Source organism: Artibeus jamaicensis, unplaced genomic scaffold (assembly GCF_021234435.1).
Source record: "Artibeus jamaicensis isolate MK-2021 breed Jamaican fruit bat unplaced genomic scaffold, CSHL_Jam_final scaffold_847, whole genome shotgun sequence".
Taxonomy (NCBI): Eukaryota; Metazoa; Chordata; class Mammalia; order Chiroptera; family Phyllostomidae; genus Artibeus; species Artibeus jamaicensis.
In genome coordinates, this window is record NW_026522057.1 from 25,783,678 (window position 1) to 25,798,507 (window position 14,830).

Below are 14,830 nucleotides of genomic sequence, written 5' to 3' on the forward strand. Positions count from 1 at the left end.
TGGCTCCTGACGACCTGAGACAGGGCCTGAGAAGGGACACGGGGTCCAGCCTCGCCGCCCCTGTCCCCGCCCTCAGCAGGATCCACTCAGAGACCAGAGCTGCCTGCTGAGGGCTTGTTGGGTCAAAGCCCTGGGAGGGAAGGGTCAGACCTAGGGAGCCAGGGAGGGGGCCCTGGCGACTGGGAGAGCGGCCTGCACCCCCCAGCCCAGCCCTCTTTCCTCTCTCCCCTGCCTCCTCCGGCCAGGTGAGGTTTCCTGGCCTCAGGATCCTGTGCCCAGGTGTGGCACCACAATGGCCTATCTGTCTCCTCCTGGGACTCAGCTGCCTTGCCCCAGGTCCTCGCCAGGCCCTGTGCTTGGCGCAAACAGACACCCTCTCTCCTTACAGTCCTGCAGCCCTGTCGTGGGGAGAAGGCTTGCCCAAGGGGCCGAGCCAGGCTGGGAACCCATGACTGCCAGACCCCAGGGCCGGGCCCTAACCACAGTGCCGGGCCCCCCTGCCAGGCTCCCCCAGCCGTCCCAGAGCCGCTGGGCCAGAGCGGGGAGGCCCAGGCCAGCCCCTGTGTGTGGGTACCGGCCCTGCTGCCGTTCCCAGGCCTGGCCAGGCCCCACAGCTGCCTGCCCCTCACCTCAGGGGGGCGCCCATCCCTGGGTAAGTGGCACGGGAGTCCCCCCACAGCCCCGCCTTCCGCTCTCCAGCCCAAGCCGGCCTCCTGGGCAGTATTGTTCCCAGAGGAAGTGTCCAGTGTAAATAGAGCCTCGGGCAGCCTGGTGGTGGGAAGGAGATGAAAGGGGCCGTGACAGGGCCGGGGACGGATGGCTTCCTCCCATTGAGGCCCGGCCACGGCGTTTATATTTTAGGGAAGAAAGTCGGGGAGTGTTTACATGGACCGGAGCCTGGGGTCAGACCACAGGGGGCCAGTCTGCAGGTCCCAGGACCCTGCTGGACAAGGCAGGGGGGAGAGAGGCCCCCCGGGGTGGGTGGGCAGGCAACTTGAACCTCAGATCTGACACCCCCACCCCCGTCGGCTGCCCCTGCCTCTCCTCAGCCTCGCACACGTTCCCACTTACTGAGGAAGGCCACCCTCTGCCTTCTGCCCTGTGCCCACACGCCTCCTCCACCCTCGCCGCTGGGACCCGCAGCAGAGTCAGAGGGAGGGCAACATCTGGGAGGCAGGTGGCCTGGGGCAGAGCCGCAGCTGGAGGGCAGGTGGAGGGGGTGTAGGTGGAGCAAAGGGGCCTGCAGGCTGGGGGTGGGCCCTGGGTGCACAGCTGCTTTGCAGCTGGTGGGGGCCCAGGAGGGACCAAGCCAGGCGCACAGCGGAGATGGAGATCGGAGAGGGTGGGCTGGGCGGGGTGGGCCCAAGAGCCGGGAGGCTCCAGGATGGGTGGGGGCCCAGGGAGGGGGTGTCACCAGCAGCAAGTGCGGCCCTGGGAGCTTCTGCTTCCCTCTTCCCCAGGATAAATATTTATAGATTCACTTGCCGTCTGCCATACACACTTGGCTGCTTACCTCCCAGTAAAAATAGAGCAGGCTTCCCCACGCCCACCCTTCCCTTCCCCACCAGGGCAAAGGGACAAAGGGGACCAGGTGAGGCCTGCTCTGTTCTCCAGAGGCCAGCTGGAGGGGACTCGGTGTCACGGCGCCTGACGGCTGGCCTGGAGGTTGGGTGAGATGTGTGGTCAGGGGCCCGTCACTGAGCTCTGAGAAGGAGCCCACGCCGGCACTCGGAGACCTGGGTGTGGGCCGCGCAGACTTGGCGATGCGGACACACGTGGGCAGAGTGGGTGTCCGGTTTGGGCAAGGGTGGGGCTCCGGAGGCAGGGCCCCAGGACTGGGAGGACCGGAGTGAGCCGAGGCGACCCTTCCCTGACGCTGGGCTAGGCTGGGATCACCGAGCCCCTCTGGGCCAGGTGAGGCCATCCACAGAGCTGGCTTCAAGGGAAGGAGCCGGGGTCGCTGGGCTTTGTGTCGGGGACAACTGTCCGTGTGTATGAACCGAGTCTGCCATGGGCGGGCACGGGTGTGGCCCCCCTGCCTGGCTGTGCCCCTCAGTGGGCGTCCAGGCGCCGGGGGTCTCAGGGTGTGGATTCGTCTCGGTGAACCCTCCTCAAACCATGGACCAGGGAGCAGAGTGCCTCCCCTCATGTAGCCTTTGGACCCATGTGGACACTGGGCCCTGCCCACCCCAGCGGGGGACACGTGAGGGCGTGCTGACGTCAAGAAGCCCTGCGTGGCTCCCATCGCAGGGGTGGTATGAGCCGGGAGTGTGCTTGTGGTGGCCGCCACCCCGCCCCTGCCCTGCCGCAGGGACGCAGGGCACGGCGGGCTCCCTCAGTGGGCGGAGGGGCAGGCAGGCGGGCAGGCAGTGCCCGGGTGAACACTCGAGTGTGCGTGCGTCCTCTTGGCCCGTGTGGCAGGTCCCAGGCTGTATGGTGACCCTGGGCGGCCTGCTCAGCAGCCACAAGAGACGTGGCTGGCCCTCAGGCAGAGCGGCGGGGTGTCTGCGTTGGGCTGTCTCGTTCAGGGATTAGGTGCAACCTCGGCCTCTCAGGGCTGGGAAGTGGGCCTCTCCGGCCGGGCCGGGCCCTCGGGGCTGCAGGCAGAGGGCAGAGCGAGGGCCTCGGGCAACTGGGCAGGGACGCAGTTGCCCTCAGACCGCCCCGCCTGAGGCCTAGACACAGGGAGGTGATGGGGAGTGGCCAGAGGAGACAGGAAAGGGCCAGCGAGAGGTCAAGAGGACCCCGACGAGGAAGGCTGCAGAAGAGGAGGCCTTCGGGCTCTCCAGAGAGCAGAGGTTGGAGTAGGTGGGGCCCAGGGAGGGGGCGGGCCAGGCAGAGCAGCGGCCACCGAGGGCTGGTGGGACTGTGAGGCGGAGGTTGGCACACTGCTGCCTGGCTCCCGGCCGCCCCGTCCGCAGCAGGTCGTGGGTCGATGCCAGGCCGTTTTCACCTGCCAGCTTGGCCCCACCGCCCCTCCTGAGCCCAAGTGCCCCCTTCGCCCTGGCTGGGGCCTGGCCGGGCTGTCTCTCAAAGCAGGCGCCTGGGGCCGCACAAATGTAGGAAGTGCTTCCAGGAACCAGGCGCTGGGCAGAAGGCTGCTCCGTGTGTTTGAAGAGTCATGTGTCCGTCCGTTCACTCATTCACAAGACACTCCTCCAACCAGCAAGTGTGCCCGGCTGGGTGCCAGGCCCTGGGATGGAGCGATGGGGGAGCTCGGCCCCCCGAGCTCCCAGTCCAGTGAGGGGTCCCAGCGTGCGGCTGGGCAGTCTCAGGGCAGTGTGCCGGAACCAGGGCTGGGAAGACCTTGGGCTTCGGGGCTGTGGGGGCACAGCCTCCGCCCCAGCTGTGGGGGTAGGCGGCCACGTACCCCAGATGCAGGCTCTGACCTCTCTCTTCGTCTCCGCAGCTGAAGGCACCCGGTGCACCGACCCGCCCACAGGCAAGCCCGCGATGGCAACCAAGCGCAAAGGCGGCCTGAAGCTCAACGCCATCTGCGCCAAGCTGAGCCGCCAGGTGGTAGTGGAGAAGGGGGCAGAGGCTGGCGCCCACACCGAGGGCAGCCCACGGAGGCCCCAGGACAAGGAGCGCGGTGGCGCTGAGTCGGGGGTGGCCCGGGCCCCCCGCAGCGAAGAAGACAAGAGGCGGGCGGTGATCGAAAAGTGGGTCAACGGGGAGTACAGTGAGGAGCCGGCCCCCACTCCCATGTTGGGGCGGACTGCCCGCGAGGGCCTGGAGCTGCCGCCCGAGGGCGTGTACATGGTGCAGCCGCAGGGCTGCAGCGACGAGGAGGACCACGGCGAGGAGCCCCCCAAGGATGGTGGCCCGGCCGCTGAGAAGGACATGGACAGGGTGGCCTCCAAGGATGACGGTGGCCCCAGCACCAAGCAGGCGTCAGGTGGGTGTCTGAAGCCCCCAATGGGACATACCCTGGTGGGGAGGCCCAGCGGTGAAGGAGTGGTGTGTCCACAGAGCACGCCCGCCTCCTGCACACACTCTTGTGGCAAACACGGGTGCCTCGTTCCGACCCAGGCTGACTCCTGAGGAGGGTGGGCCGGGGCCACGCTGATGCCTAGAATGGGGACACGGGGTGGGCAGGGGTGGGGATGAAGCCCCCAGGGCGAGAAGGGCAGGACCCGAGAAGGCATCTGCCCAAGTGTGAGAGCAGGGCCAGGGGTGGGGGCTGCCTAACACACAGTGGGTCTTCAGGAAGCAACAGATGGGGGAGAGGCCGGTGGGTGGACAGGTGGGCGGAGGGATGGACGGGCAGTGTGTGGGCAGAGGACCACACACTCGTGTGGGAGGAGCCTGTTGGTGCGGGGCGAGCGTCTGGGGTGGAGCGGAAAGAGCGTCACTGACCACTGGAGCTGGCTGTCTGCAGTCCTTCTCCAAGTGCCCGAGGACAGGCCTGGTCTCCCGCTCTCCCCCCATCTCTCTCCCACCGCCTCCTCCACAGGGATCCCAGCTGTCCCTGGCAGGACCTCTCGGGCCAGGCACAGGGCCACAGGGTGGCCCAGCCCAAATATCCCATTACCCCCTCCTGCCCCGGACACGCTCCTCTGGCTGACCTCTTTTCCCCGAGGTGGCCAAGGCCCGGCCTCTCTGGTGTCTGCTCGTCCTTAGAGTGGCCCTAAGCTGCTTCCGCCGGGTGGGGGTGGGGGTGGGGAGGAAGCCTGGGGTCCCAGGTGGGAAGGGGTCACCCCTGGGACTGGAACCCCAGGATTAGGGGTCTTTTCTCAGCTCCCCAGCCTCCTTGCCAGGAGGCTGCCCAGGGCCCCCGTGCCCGCTCCCCTGTCCCCTTCCCCCTGCAGTGAGGGGCGCATCTCCTCCCTGCACAGGGAGCCCTGCACAGCCACATAATTATGCATATAAGATATAAACAGAGCTGTTTAATTATCCTTCGCCACATCAGTGACAGAGTAATTAACAAACATTGCAAGATCAATGAGGAAAAGTGTGACCTTCAGTCTCCTCTGATAGGAAAAGCCCTTGCCAGTCCCAGACACAAGGTGATCGCGCTGGGCCTGAGGACAGGGGCGGGACGGGGGCGAGGGCGGCTGTCCCTTCAGCGTCTGGCCTCTCCCTCGCCCCTCTCCGCCCTGGACTCCTACCTCCAGCCTCCTGCCCTGTGGGGGTGGGGGGCTGAGATGACCGGAGGCAGGGCCGAAAATACCTCGGCCCCTTGGCCCCAGACCTCGCTTCTCTGGCTGGAGGCCCCGGGGGACAGCAGTGTGTCACCTAGGTGGGCTTGCTCAGCGCTGGGCCCTGCAGAGAGCCAGACAGGGCCCTAGCTACCCACCACGGGCTTCGCCCCCAGCCACCTTCCCTGGGCCCTGGGGCTGGGGGATACAGGCCGGTGGGCCGTCCCCGGGACCCCTGCCTGGCCCCCCCCCTGCTCGGAGCCGCCTGCCCTTCAAAGCCTTCTGTTCCCCTGCCATATATAGTGAGGGCTCAGCTGCCTCCAGCTATTTTTAGCCCCTTTTCCTGGTCCCTGAGCCACTGAGTCTAACAGGGAGAGCCCACTCCTCCCAGGTTGGACCTCAACCCCACCCGCCTAAGGTCAGGACAGCAGCCCCCAGGCCACCGCCCTACCCCGACCCCCAGGGAACCGCTGTCCCGTCTGCTCTCTGAGTCGCTCTGCCCACCTCTGGTCACTCCCGGGCCAGGTGCTGCCCAGGACTGTCCTCTCTTCCCCTCCTGGGGCTCCAGCTCTCCCAGGACAGCTCTCCCCGACCCCCAGGACCTCAGAGCCCCTCTTCCCACCACCTGCTGGGTTTCCTCTTTGCCCAAGCCTTGCCTTGCTCTGCAAGACGGACTTCAGGTGTGGTCTGAGAACCCCAGACCTGACAGGTTGGGGTGGGATTAAGAGGAGACCCCCGCACCTGCTCCCCTGCCTGAGTCCTACCCCTCTCCCCGCTTCTTTGGCCACACCTTCCCCAACTGTGCTGTTAGGACCCCAGTGTGGGTGTGCTGGCTCCGGCACAAGGGGAGAGGACGTGCACACCTGCCGTGGCCTGGTGGGGCTCACCCTCCTGTGCACCCCCGTCCCCGATTCGGGGTGGAGCACAGGGTGGGTCCAGCGTCATTGGTGCAGGAAGCGGTGCCTTATACGTGCTGAGGAGTCATTTGCCTGCGGGGTGGACGATTGTGTGTGGAAGGCAGGGCCCCCAGAGAAAAGCCCAGGGAGCATCTGGTTGTCCTGCCTCCTGCCACCCTGAGACAAGTCTTGGGGAGCTGGGTGTGGGGTCTGGGCAGAGTACGTGCATCTGTGAAGTGGGGGTGGAGGCGGGAGGCGAGCTCAGTGGTGAGTGTGAGCACGTGTACCACTTGGGCAAGCAGGAGGCTGGCCACACTCCGGCCGCTGCCCTAGGCTCGCAGGGCTGGCCTCTCCGGCCCTGACTCCACAGGGGGCCCACTGGGCATGAGCACAAGTGACCAGAGGGTGACGGGAGGGTCGAAGGGCCGGTAGATCTTGGCTGCAGTGGGGGTCCCAAGCGAGTCCAGACGAGCACGGTGGCAGTATCTCTGCCCCCTTGGCCTGCTCTCTGGGACCGTTAGTGACCTGGGGCTCTGGGGCCAGAGAACAGGTCCACCCAGATATAAGATGCCAGTGTGTCACTTATGAGGACCTCGGAGGGTCCCCCAGGCAGGTTGGCCAGGCCCCCGGCCCCACCCACAGTGGCTCCCTCACCTGCCGGCCCAGCCACAGGCCCGCGTCCCCACCTGTCCCTGGCCCCAGCGTCACCCCCACCCCCGGAGGCAGGTGGGGGTCTGGCCTTCCTTCCAGTAAAACGACTTCCCTTTCCTATTCGGCCAGAGCGAGAGCGCAGAGACATTTATGAAACTTTGTTTAATGTACTGAAAAGCCATCGGCCAGAACATTTAGGAAATTGATTTTCCTGGCATTGATGAACTCGTTTTATTTTACCCCAGTATTAATTACTTTTTTTTTAAACAAATTAATTTAAGAGTCGTAAAACCTAACAAGTGAGCCAAATGTCCATAGATCATGTCTCACTCCGCCCCCTCCCCACCCAGGCCCCTCCTCCCTCCGTAGTGGGGGCTCGGGGCTCACACACTTGGGGGGCTCCCCCGCGCCCTCCCATAAGTGACCACCCGCCCTCGCTGCCCTAGGAGAGGCCTCCGCCCTGCGGGACTACGCGGCCACCACCATGACCGAGTTCCTCGGCATGTTTGGCTACGACGACCAGAACATGCGGGACGAGCTGGCCAGGAAGATCAGCTTCGAGAAGCTGCGGGCCGGCCCCACACCCGAGGCGGCCACCTCCTCCACGCTGCCCGCCGCGGAGGATGCGCTCAGCAAGCGGGCTCGTTTCTCCAAGTACGAGGAGTACATCCGGAAGCTGAAGGCGGGCGAGCAGCTCTCCTGGCCGGCCCACGGCACGAAGGCGGAGGATCGCGTCGGCAAGGAGGCAGTGGGCCCCCTGCCCGGCCTGCGGCTGCCCAGCAACACCGCGCACCTGGAGACCAAGGCCACCATCCTGCCGCTGCCCTCGCACGGCAGCGTCCCCATGCAGAGCCTGGCGGCCCGGGCCTCCAAGTACGACTTCTTCATCCAGAAGCTGAAGACGGGCGAGCACCTGCGGCCCCAGAACGGGAGCACCTACAAGAAGCCGTCCAAGTACGACCTGGAGAACGTCAAGTACCTGCACCTCTTTAAACCCGGGGAGGGCAGCCCGGACATGGGCGGGGCCATCGCCTTCAAGACCGGCAAGGTGGGCCGCCCCTCCAAGTACGACGTCCGGGCCATCCCAAAGCCGGGCCCTGCCAAGGTGCCGCCTGCTCCCAGCCTGGCGCCTGCGCCCCTCGCCAGCGTGCCCAGCGCCCCCAGTGCCGCCGGCCCAGGGCCCGAGCCGCCCGCCTCCCTGCCCTTCAGCACTCCCGAGTACCTGAAGTCGGCCTTCTCCAAAACGGACTCCATCACCACGGGGACCGTCTCCACTGTCAAGTAAGGCCCGCCCTGCCCCCTTCCCCCCCAGCACAGGCCCTGCCTTCAAAGCTCATGTTTGTGGACACACACTCACACCTTATGCACATCTGCACGCACCCATGCATGCTCACGTTCTCACACGTGGGCTTCCACTCATGTGTGTGCCCACCCACACCCAGCTTTGTGCCTCTGCCTACGTGTCCTCGCACACCCAGTTGATGGCCTCGCACACTATGCATATGCTGCACGCACACGCTCGCACACACTGGGCACGTCCATGCGAGTGCTCACACCTGCCATAGACCGCCGTCACCCTCTGTCTCTACCTGAGACAGGCTTTCCCCGCCTGCAGCCTCCAGGGCCAGGGCCAGGCTGTGGGTGTCTGGGAAAGCCCTGCTCTGGGTTGGGGGTTCAGGGGTCCAAGCCTGTGGCCATGGCTCCCGGGTCCAGCACCTGGGCCATGGGAAAGGCAGCAAGAGAAGGCAGAGTCTGGGGCGGGCCACTCGGCAAGAACGCCCAGGCCAGTGAGTCTCAGTTGGTGTGCCCCAGGGATTCCTAAAACATGCAATGCTTGATACTTAGGGCCACTGACCTCTTTTCCCCTAGAGTGTCAAATAAAAAAATGGCAACAGCCAGCACAGCAATAGCCATCCGGTGTGACTGAATTAAAACGACACCTATGTTTTTCTCAGATCAGCAATATATATATGTGTGTGTGGGTGTGCCACAGAGTTTTAATAGTCAGTTCGTGTGTGCCGAGAGGTGGAAATGGCTGAAAATCGCCACCCTAGGCAGTGGTGAAACGGTTGTGCACAGATCTTACGGGGCTGAAGGAGACCCTCTCTCTCCCCCAACCCAGAGATGGGCCACAGACCTGGGGGCAGACCCAGGGGGCCACCCTTGGCGGAGCAGGGGCCTTTCAGAGCATCCAGCTGCACTTGCCCCTCCCTGACGCGCTTCCCAGTGATGCCCGGTACCCTCTTCAGCCAGCAGCTTCCTGTCTCCCAGTGTGCGAGGGGCGTCAGGCACAGAGGGTCAAGGCCCTCAGGCCAGTGAGACTGGGCCGGGCCCATGCCCCGGTGCCAGGAGCTGTGCCAGCCCTGCCAGCTTGAGATCCTTGCTGGAGCCGAGCTCGTGGGACCCATGCCAGACGACAGCCAGAGGACTTGCCCCCGAACAGCGCTGAGCCAGGGAAAGAAGGGCCAGGGCCCCAGGGCAGGGAGCTGCCCCCAGACGCTCCCGGGGCGTGAGGCCACCCCTGTCCGCTAATCGGCTGTGCCCTGTGTGTCTCTCGCCAGGAACGGATTGCCCACAGATAAACCAGCTGTCACCGAAGATGTAAACATTTACCAGAAATATATTGCCAGGTAGGCCCCAGGGGAGGAGCCTGCCGTGGAGAGAGGCGGGGGGCTCCAGGAATGTCTGGGGGCCGTGGGACCCTACGTCCGTCCGACCACCCATGCCAAGGTGCCTGTTGCCCCCTGTCCCCACACGCTCCTGCCCCAAACTGCCCTCCCCCTGGCCTCCGAGGCCCCAGCCCCTGGCTGTGTCAGGGTTGCCTGTCCTAGGCAGCAGCAGTCCAGGCGGGACAGGGACCTGCAGGGCCCCGTCACGGGCGAGTGCTGGGCCCCCTCCACAGCCCCCTGGGTGGGTGCAGGCCGCTGTGGAACTGGCCAGAATAAGAGCAGGTGGCCTCCCGGGCCCCGGGGCCAGGCCTTGACCCTCTGCACCTGACTCCAGACCTGCCCCTTTGCATCCCTAAGGCAGCAGGATGGGCAGGTGAAGGACCTTCACCTGCACAGACTCCCCCGCATCAGGCCCCCGGCTGCGGGGGTGGAGCCCTGGCAGCCGTCTTTCTGCTGACCCTCCCGGTTCCTCGTCCCTCTCTGTCTCCGCCTCCCCATCCTCCTCTGTCTTTTCAGTTTTGCTCTGCTCTCTTTATTATTATTATTACCATTATTATTAGTGCCTCAGCAGATGGCCTTTTTGGCAGCTTCAGCTTAAATATTTATTTGCAAGTGGCTCTCCCCCTTACGAGGGGGTTTCTTGTAAGGAGGGTTTTCTCACTGTGCCCCCCAGCCCCATGCCTTCCTCGCCAGGAAGGCGGGCTGCACCCAACACCTTCCTCACAGTTGTCATGGCAGGTCCTCCCTGGGGGACCGTCCCGAGGCCCCGAGAACTGCTCCCACAGCATTGGGGCCTGGGGAAGGCAAGGGCTCACGGGAGGTGGGCAGCCGCCAGGCAGCTGGAGCTCCTGGCTGCAGAGTGAACTCCCTGCCTCGGGAAACCAAACAGATGCCATGCTTTAAAAATTCATAACTCTGCACTGTTTCAAGTGTCAGGAAAGCCCAGGACAGAGAGAGCCCTCTGCCATCGCTCGGCAGCAGAGCCCTGGGCCGGCTCAGCCAGGGTCCCGGCACCTGGGCCAGTGCTGGGTGGGGGGGCGGCACCTACACAGAAGGCGGCTGGGCCACCTCGGGGCTCCCGCCCTCACCGTCTCCTCCAGTCCCGTCTCAGTCTCGTCCCCGTCTCTGCTGCGGCTCTTGGCCAGCCCCAGCTTCTCCCTGCCCAGGTCGGGCCGGGCCCTGTGCCTCACCTGGTAGTCAGCCCCAGACCAGCTGCGCTCCCAGGACGGATGCCACGGGTCTGCACCTCGACGGCTCTAGGCTTCCCGACAGGCTCGGTCACTGGTCCTGGCCTTCTCGGGCCTCCACCGTGTCACCCCGGCACGCCACCTCGACCCCCCACACACCCACTCTGCCCTCGCACAGGGCCTGGAGCACTTCTCTGGGGTGTAGGCATAGACTCTTCTCCGCTGCTTGGGCCGGTGCCCAGCGAGGTCTGAGCCTGCCCCTGTCCGCAGGTTCTCCGGCAGCCAGCACTGCGGCCACATCCACTGTGCCTACCAGTACCGCGAGCACTACCACTGCCTGGACCCCGAGTGCAACTACCAGGTAAGGTCTCTCCCGGGCACGGCAGCCGGCGGGGGGCCACCCAGAAGTGGGTCAGGCACTCCGCTCCAGCCACGTGAACGGAACTCAGGGAAGCCGCCCGCCTGTCCGTGCTCCCAGGTTCCTGCCCACAAGGCATCTAGTAGGGACCGGAGCCCCCGCATCCTGGTGGTACTGATTCAAGTTCCCGTCCCTTGAGTCCGCCGTGCACCCAGGGCTGTGCCAGGCGGCCAGGCATCTTGTCCCGTCCATCGTCCCCATGCCCACGGGAGGCTGGCAGCACTGCCCCAGTGTGTAGAGATGATATAACGTGGAAGTGCAGGTGCATTGTCACTCACATACAAAGCTGCCTGCTGGCGAGTTCAGGGCTCAAGGAAGGGATGGGAGTGAGGCAGTCCGCACAGGGGACCCTCCCTGTCTCACCAGGGAGCCCAGCTGGTGTAGCCCACAGGTGGCTTGAGGCTAAAGGAGGGGTCACCGCCAGAGTCCCCCGGAAAGGCTTGGTCCGGTTCATCTGCTCTGCTCCTGGGCAGGGCGGATGGGAGCCCAGGGGGAAGACAGGGAAGAGCCGTGTTTCTGGAACCTTTGGAATCCTTCCCTCCCGGGTCCAGTGTGCTGGCCCGGAGGCAATCCCAGCTGCCCAGACCCCCAGCAGGGTTATTCACAGGGAGACCGGAGGGCCCCGGGGCGGGCAGCTGGCCTGGCGCGCGTGGCCTGGGGGCAGGCCAGGCCGCCGCCAACCTGGCCCCCTCCCGGCAGCGGTTCACGAGCAAGCAGGACGTGATCCGGCACTACAACATGCACAAGAAGCGGGACAACTCGCTGCAGCACGGCTTCATGCGCTTCAGCCCACTGGACGACTGCAGCGTCTACTACCACGGCTGCCACCTCAATGGGAAGAGCACCCACTACCACTGCATGCAGGTGCCTGCCCAGGGCGGGAGGAGGGCAGGCGCGTGCGGAGTGGAGTCCCGGGGGCTCGGACGCCCCCGGACGCGGGCAGTGGCTGGGGGGCTGGGGCAGGGCCCTGCCCATGGCCATACTTGGTGCGGGCGAAGCTCAGCCGGCTGTTTACACAGACCGACATTTTTCAGGCTTTAACACCCAGAGCAGCGTTGCAAATGGTTCCTGAGGAGGTTTTTGTTTAATTCTTTGTTTTAATGCCACGCGGAGTCTGGGCTTTTTCAAGGTGTCAGGTCCAGGGGGAGCGACTTCGGGTTGCAAACAGCAGCCGCCGTGCCTCCCCCGGTATTTGCCGGGGTTGTTATGGGCTCCGGGGGACAACCTGGGCCGGGCGGGGAGGGGGGCTTGCTCGGCGGGCTCTGAGATGGTGCAGATGCTGGCACGGCCTGGCCTGCGCCCACGCTCGGATTCCGCTGGTTTTTACTCAATATGGCCACATTATCTGCCTGGGCCCCACTGGGGTGGGGGGGCCCGATGCCAGGAGCCGTCCACTAAATGAGTCCCTGGGCTAAAGGTGACTGGCAGGCCCCAGGGTCCAGCCCTGCCTACCCCTGGCGGCTTTAGAGGTAGGGTCATAGTTGGGACCCCAAAAGCACTTCCTGGGGGCCGGGGCCGCCATGCATATGCAGCGGGCTGTCCTGGGTCCCTGAGGACGGGCTGACCCTTGGCCCAGGCAGGGCCAGGCCCTGGCTTTGGTTAGAGGTTTTCTCCTATGGCTCCTAGTGAAGCTCTTGGCCTCCCCGGCCGGGTGTGCACAGGTGCGGGAGCTCCCCCGAGCAGGGCGGTCAGTGGTCCGCCGCCCCCAGGCCCCGGCCGCATCCGTCAGGGCGGCCGTGCTGACCTCAGCCCAGGTGGGCCTGGCCGCCGTCCCCCTGACGGCCATCCTGGCCCCTGCAGGTGGGCTGTAACAAGGTGTACACAAGCACGTCAGATGTGATGACCCATGAGAACTTCCACAAGAAGAACACCCAGCTCATCAACGACGGCTTCCAGCGCTTCCGAGCCACCGAGGACTGTGGCACGGCCGACTGCCAGTTCTACGGGCAGAAGACCACCCACTTCCACTGCAGGTAACGGTGGGGAGTGGCCAGGGAGACTCACTGGCCTGGGGGAGGGAGGGACAGGAGGCCGGGAACCAGGCCCAGGGGACAGGGAGCAGGGACAGGAGTAGACGGCGGCTCAGAGGCCCCGTCTCCGTGTCCTGCCGCGTCTTCCATGGGAGGCCCAGGCCTCCTGGGCCCTGGTGGGAGCGGAGCGGGGCCTCCTCCCGGCCCCACGCGACCCCATGACAGGCTCCCGGTGTCCCATCCAGGCGCCCTGGCTGCACATTCACCTTCAAGAACAAGTGTGACATCGAGAAGCACAAGAGCTACCACATCAAGGACGACGCCTACGCCAAGGATGGCTTCAAGAAGTTCTACAAGTACGAGGAGTGCAAGTACGAGGGCTGCGTGTACAGCAAGGCCACCAACCACTTCCACTGCATCCGCGCCGGCTGCGGCTTCACCTTCACCTCCACCAGCCAGATGACCTCGCACAAGCGTAAGCATGAGCGCCGGCACATCCGCTCCTCGGGCGCGCTGGGGCTGCCGCCCGCGCTGCTGGGCGCCAAGGACACCGAGCACGAGGAGTCCAGCAACGACGACCTGGTGGACTTCTCTGCCCTGAGCAGCAAGAATTCCAGCCTCAGCGCCTCCCCCACCAGCCAGCAATCCTCTGCCTCCCTGGCTGCTGCCACGGCCGCCGCCGAGGCCGTGCCCAGCGCCACCAAACCTCCCAACAGCAAGATCTCGGGGCTGCTGTCCCAGGGCCTGCCCGGCTCCATCCCGCTGGCGCTGGCCCTCTCCAACTCAGGCCTGCCCACCACGGCACCATACTTCCCCACTCTCCCCGGCCGCGGGAGCGCCTCCCTGCCTGTGGGCACCCCCGGCCTCATGGCCGCCATGTCATCGGGGGCAGTGGCCTCGGCAACCGCTGACACACCCACTCTGGCCACCTCGGGAGCTGGCGACTCAGCCCCAACCGCTGCCACCTCTGTCTCTGCGCCCCCCGCCTCCATCATGGAGAGGATCTCCGCAAGCAAGGGCCTCATCTCGCCCATGATGGCCAGGCTGGCTGCAGCCGCACTCAAGCCTTCTGCCACCTTTGACCCAGGTGAGCAGGCTGGGCCCTGCCCGGGAAGCAAGCACCTCGCAGACCCCAGGCACTCCCTGGCCTTGCGGTGCAGGGCAGAGGAGGGGGCGTGTTTGGCCGAGGCCTCTTTCTGCCCCCTCACCCCAGCCCTTTGCCCCTCCAGCCCTCCCTGTGCCTCAACCCCGCCTCCCTCCTGTTTGCTTCCTGTTGGGGCTCTCATTCTGACCCGCCCACCCCAGGCAGCTCTTGCTTCTGCCTCCTCATCGGTGAAGCAGGGGCGACCGTCCCTCTGTGCATGCCTGCACCCCGGTCTTCTCACCCTGCTGGGTCAGAGGCACCAGCCCAGCCCTGAGGGGGGCAGTCCCAGAGCCCCAGTTTTCCCTGGAGCTTCCTCCAGGTGACATGGCGAGGTACCAGTCCAGCCCAGGGGCGGCGACACTTCAGGAACACTCAGGGAGATTCGCGCCTGGACGGCCCCTCGGGGCTGGGGACGCCTCCCCGGCTCTGCCTCTCTGCCCGCCCTGTCCAGTAGAGCTCTCTGCAGCAACCGACAGGTTCCGGCCTGCGCTGTCTGCCTGGCAGCCATGAGTCGCACTTGTCTGCAGGGGGTTAAATATGGCGAGTGTAACCAAGGAGCCGGGCGCAATTGGAATTTCTTTCATTTCAGCCGGATCATCGGCTCCCACGTGTCGGGGCTGTGGAGCCGGTCACATCTCTGTCCCCCGCTGGCTTGCCGTGAGGGGCGGTCCTCCGTTTTCTCATGTTTTCTGCTTTTCTAAAATTGTTTCTGCCTTTTCCCTCGGGGTTTTATTGGTTTTGGGGTTTTGGGGGG

General features: G+C 65.4%; 1 protein-coding gene across 8 annotated transcripts in view; it reads left to right on the forward strand.

The window, feature by feature from the left end:
- CASZ1 (castor zinc finger 1) overlaps nt 1–14,830 on the forward strand; it is a 144,568-nt gene that overhangs the window by 113,866 nt on the left and 15,872 nt on the right. For 7 of the 8 annotated variants that reach the window (XM_053660495.1, XM_053660497.1, XM_053660496.1 and 4 more), the window contains 7 exons: nt 3,410–3,898; nt 7,135–7,969; nt 9,250–9,318; nt 10,815–10,905; nt 11,662–11,826; nt 12,763–12,935; nt 13,178–14,019. In XM_053660495.1, the coding sequence (XP_053516470.1) occupies nt 3,410–3,898; nt 7,135–7,969; nt 9,250–9,318; nt 10,815–10,905; nt 11,662–11,826; nt 12,763–12,935; nt 13,178–14,019 (2,664 nt within the window). The remainder of the gene's footprint in view (nt 1–3,409; nt 3,899–7,134; nt 7,970–9,249; nt 9,319–10,814; nt 10,906–11,661; nt 11,827–12,762; nt 12,936–13,177; nt 14,020–14,830) is intronic. The other variant, XM_053660494.1, reaches the window with a different exon arrangement.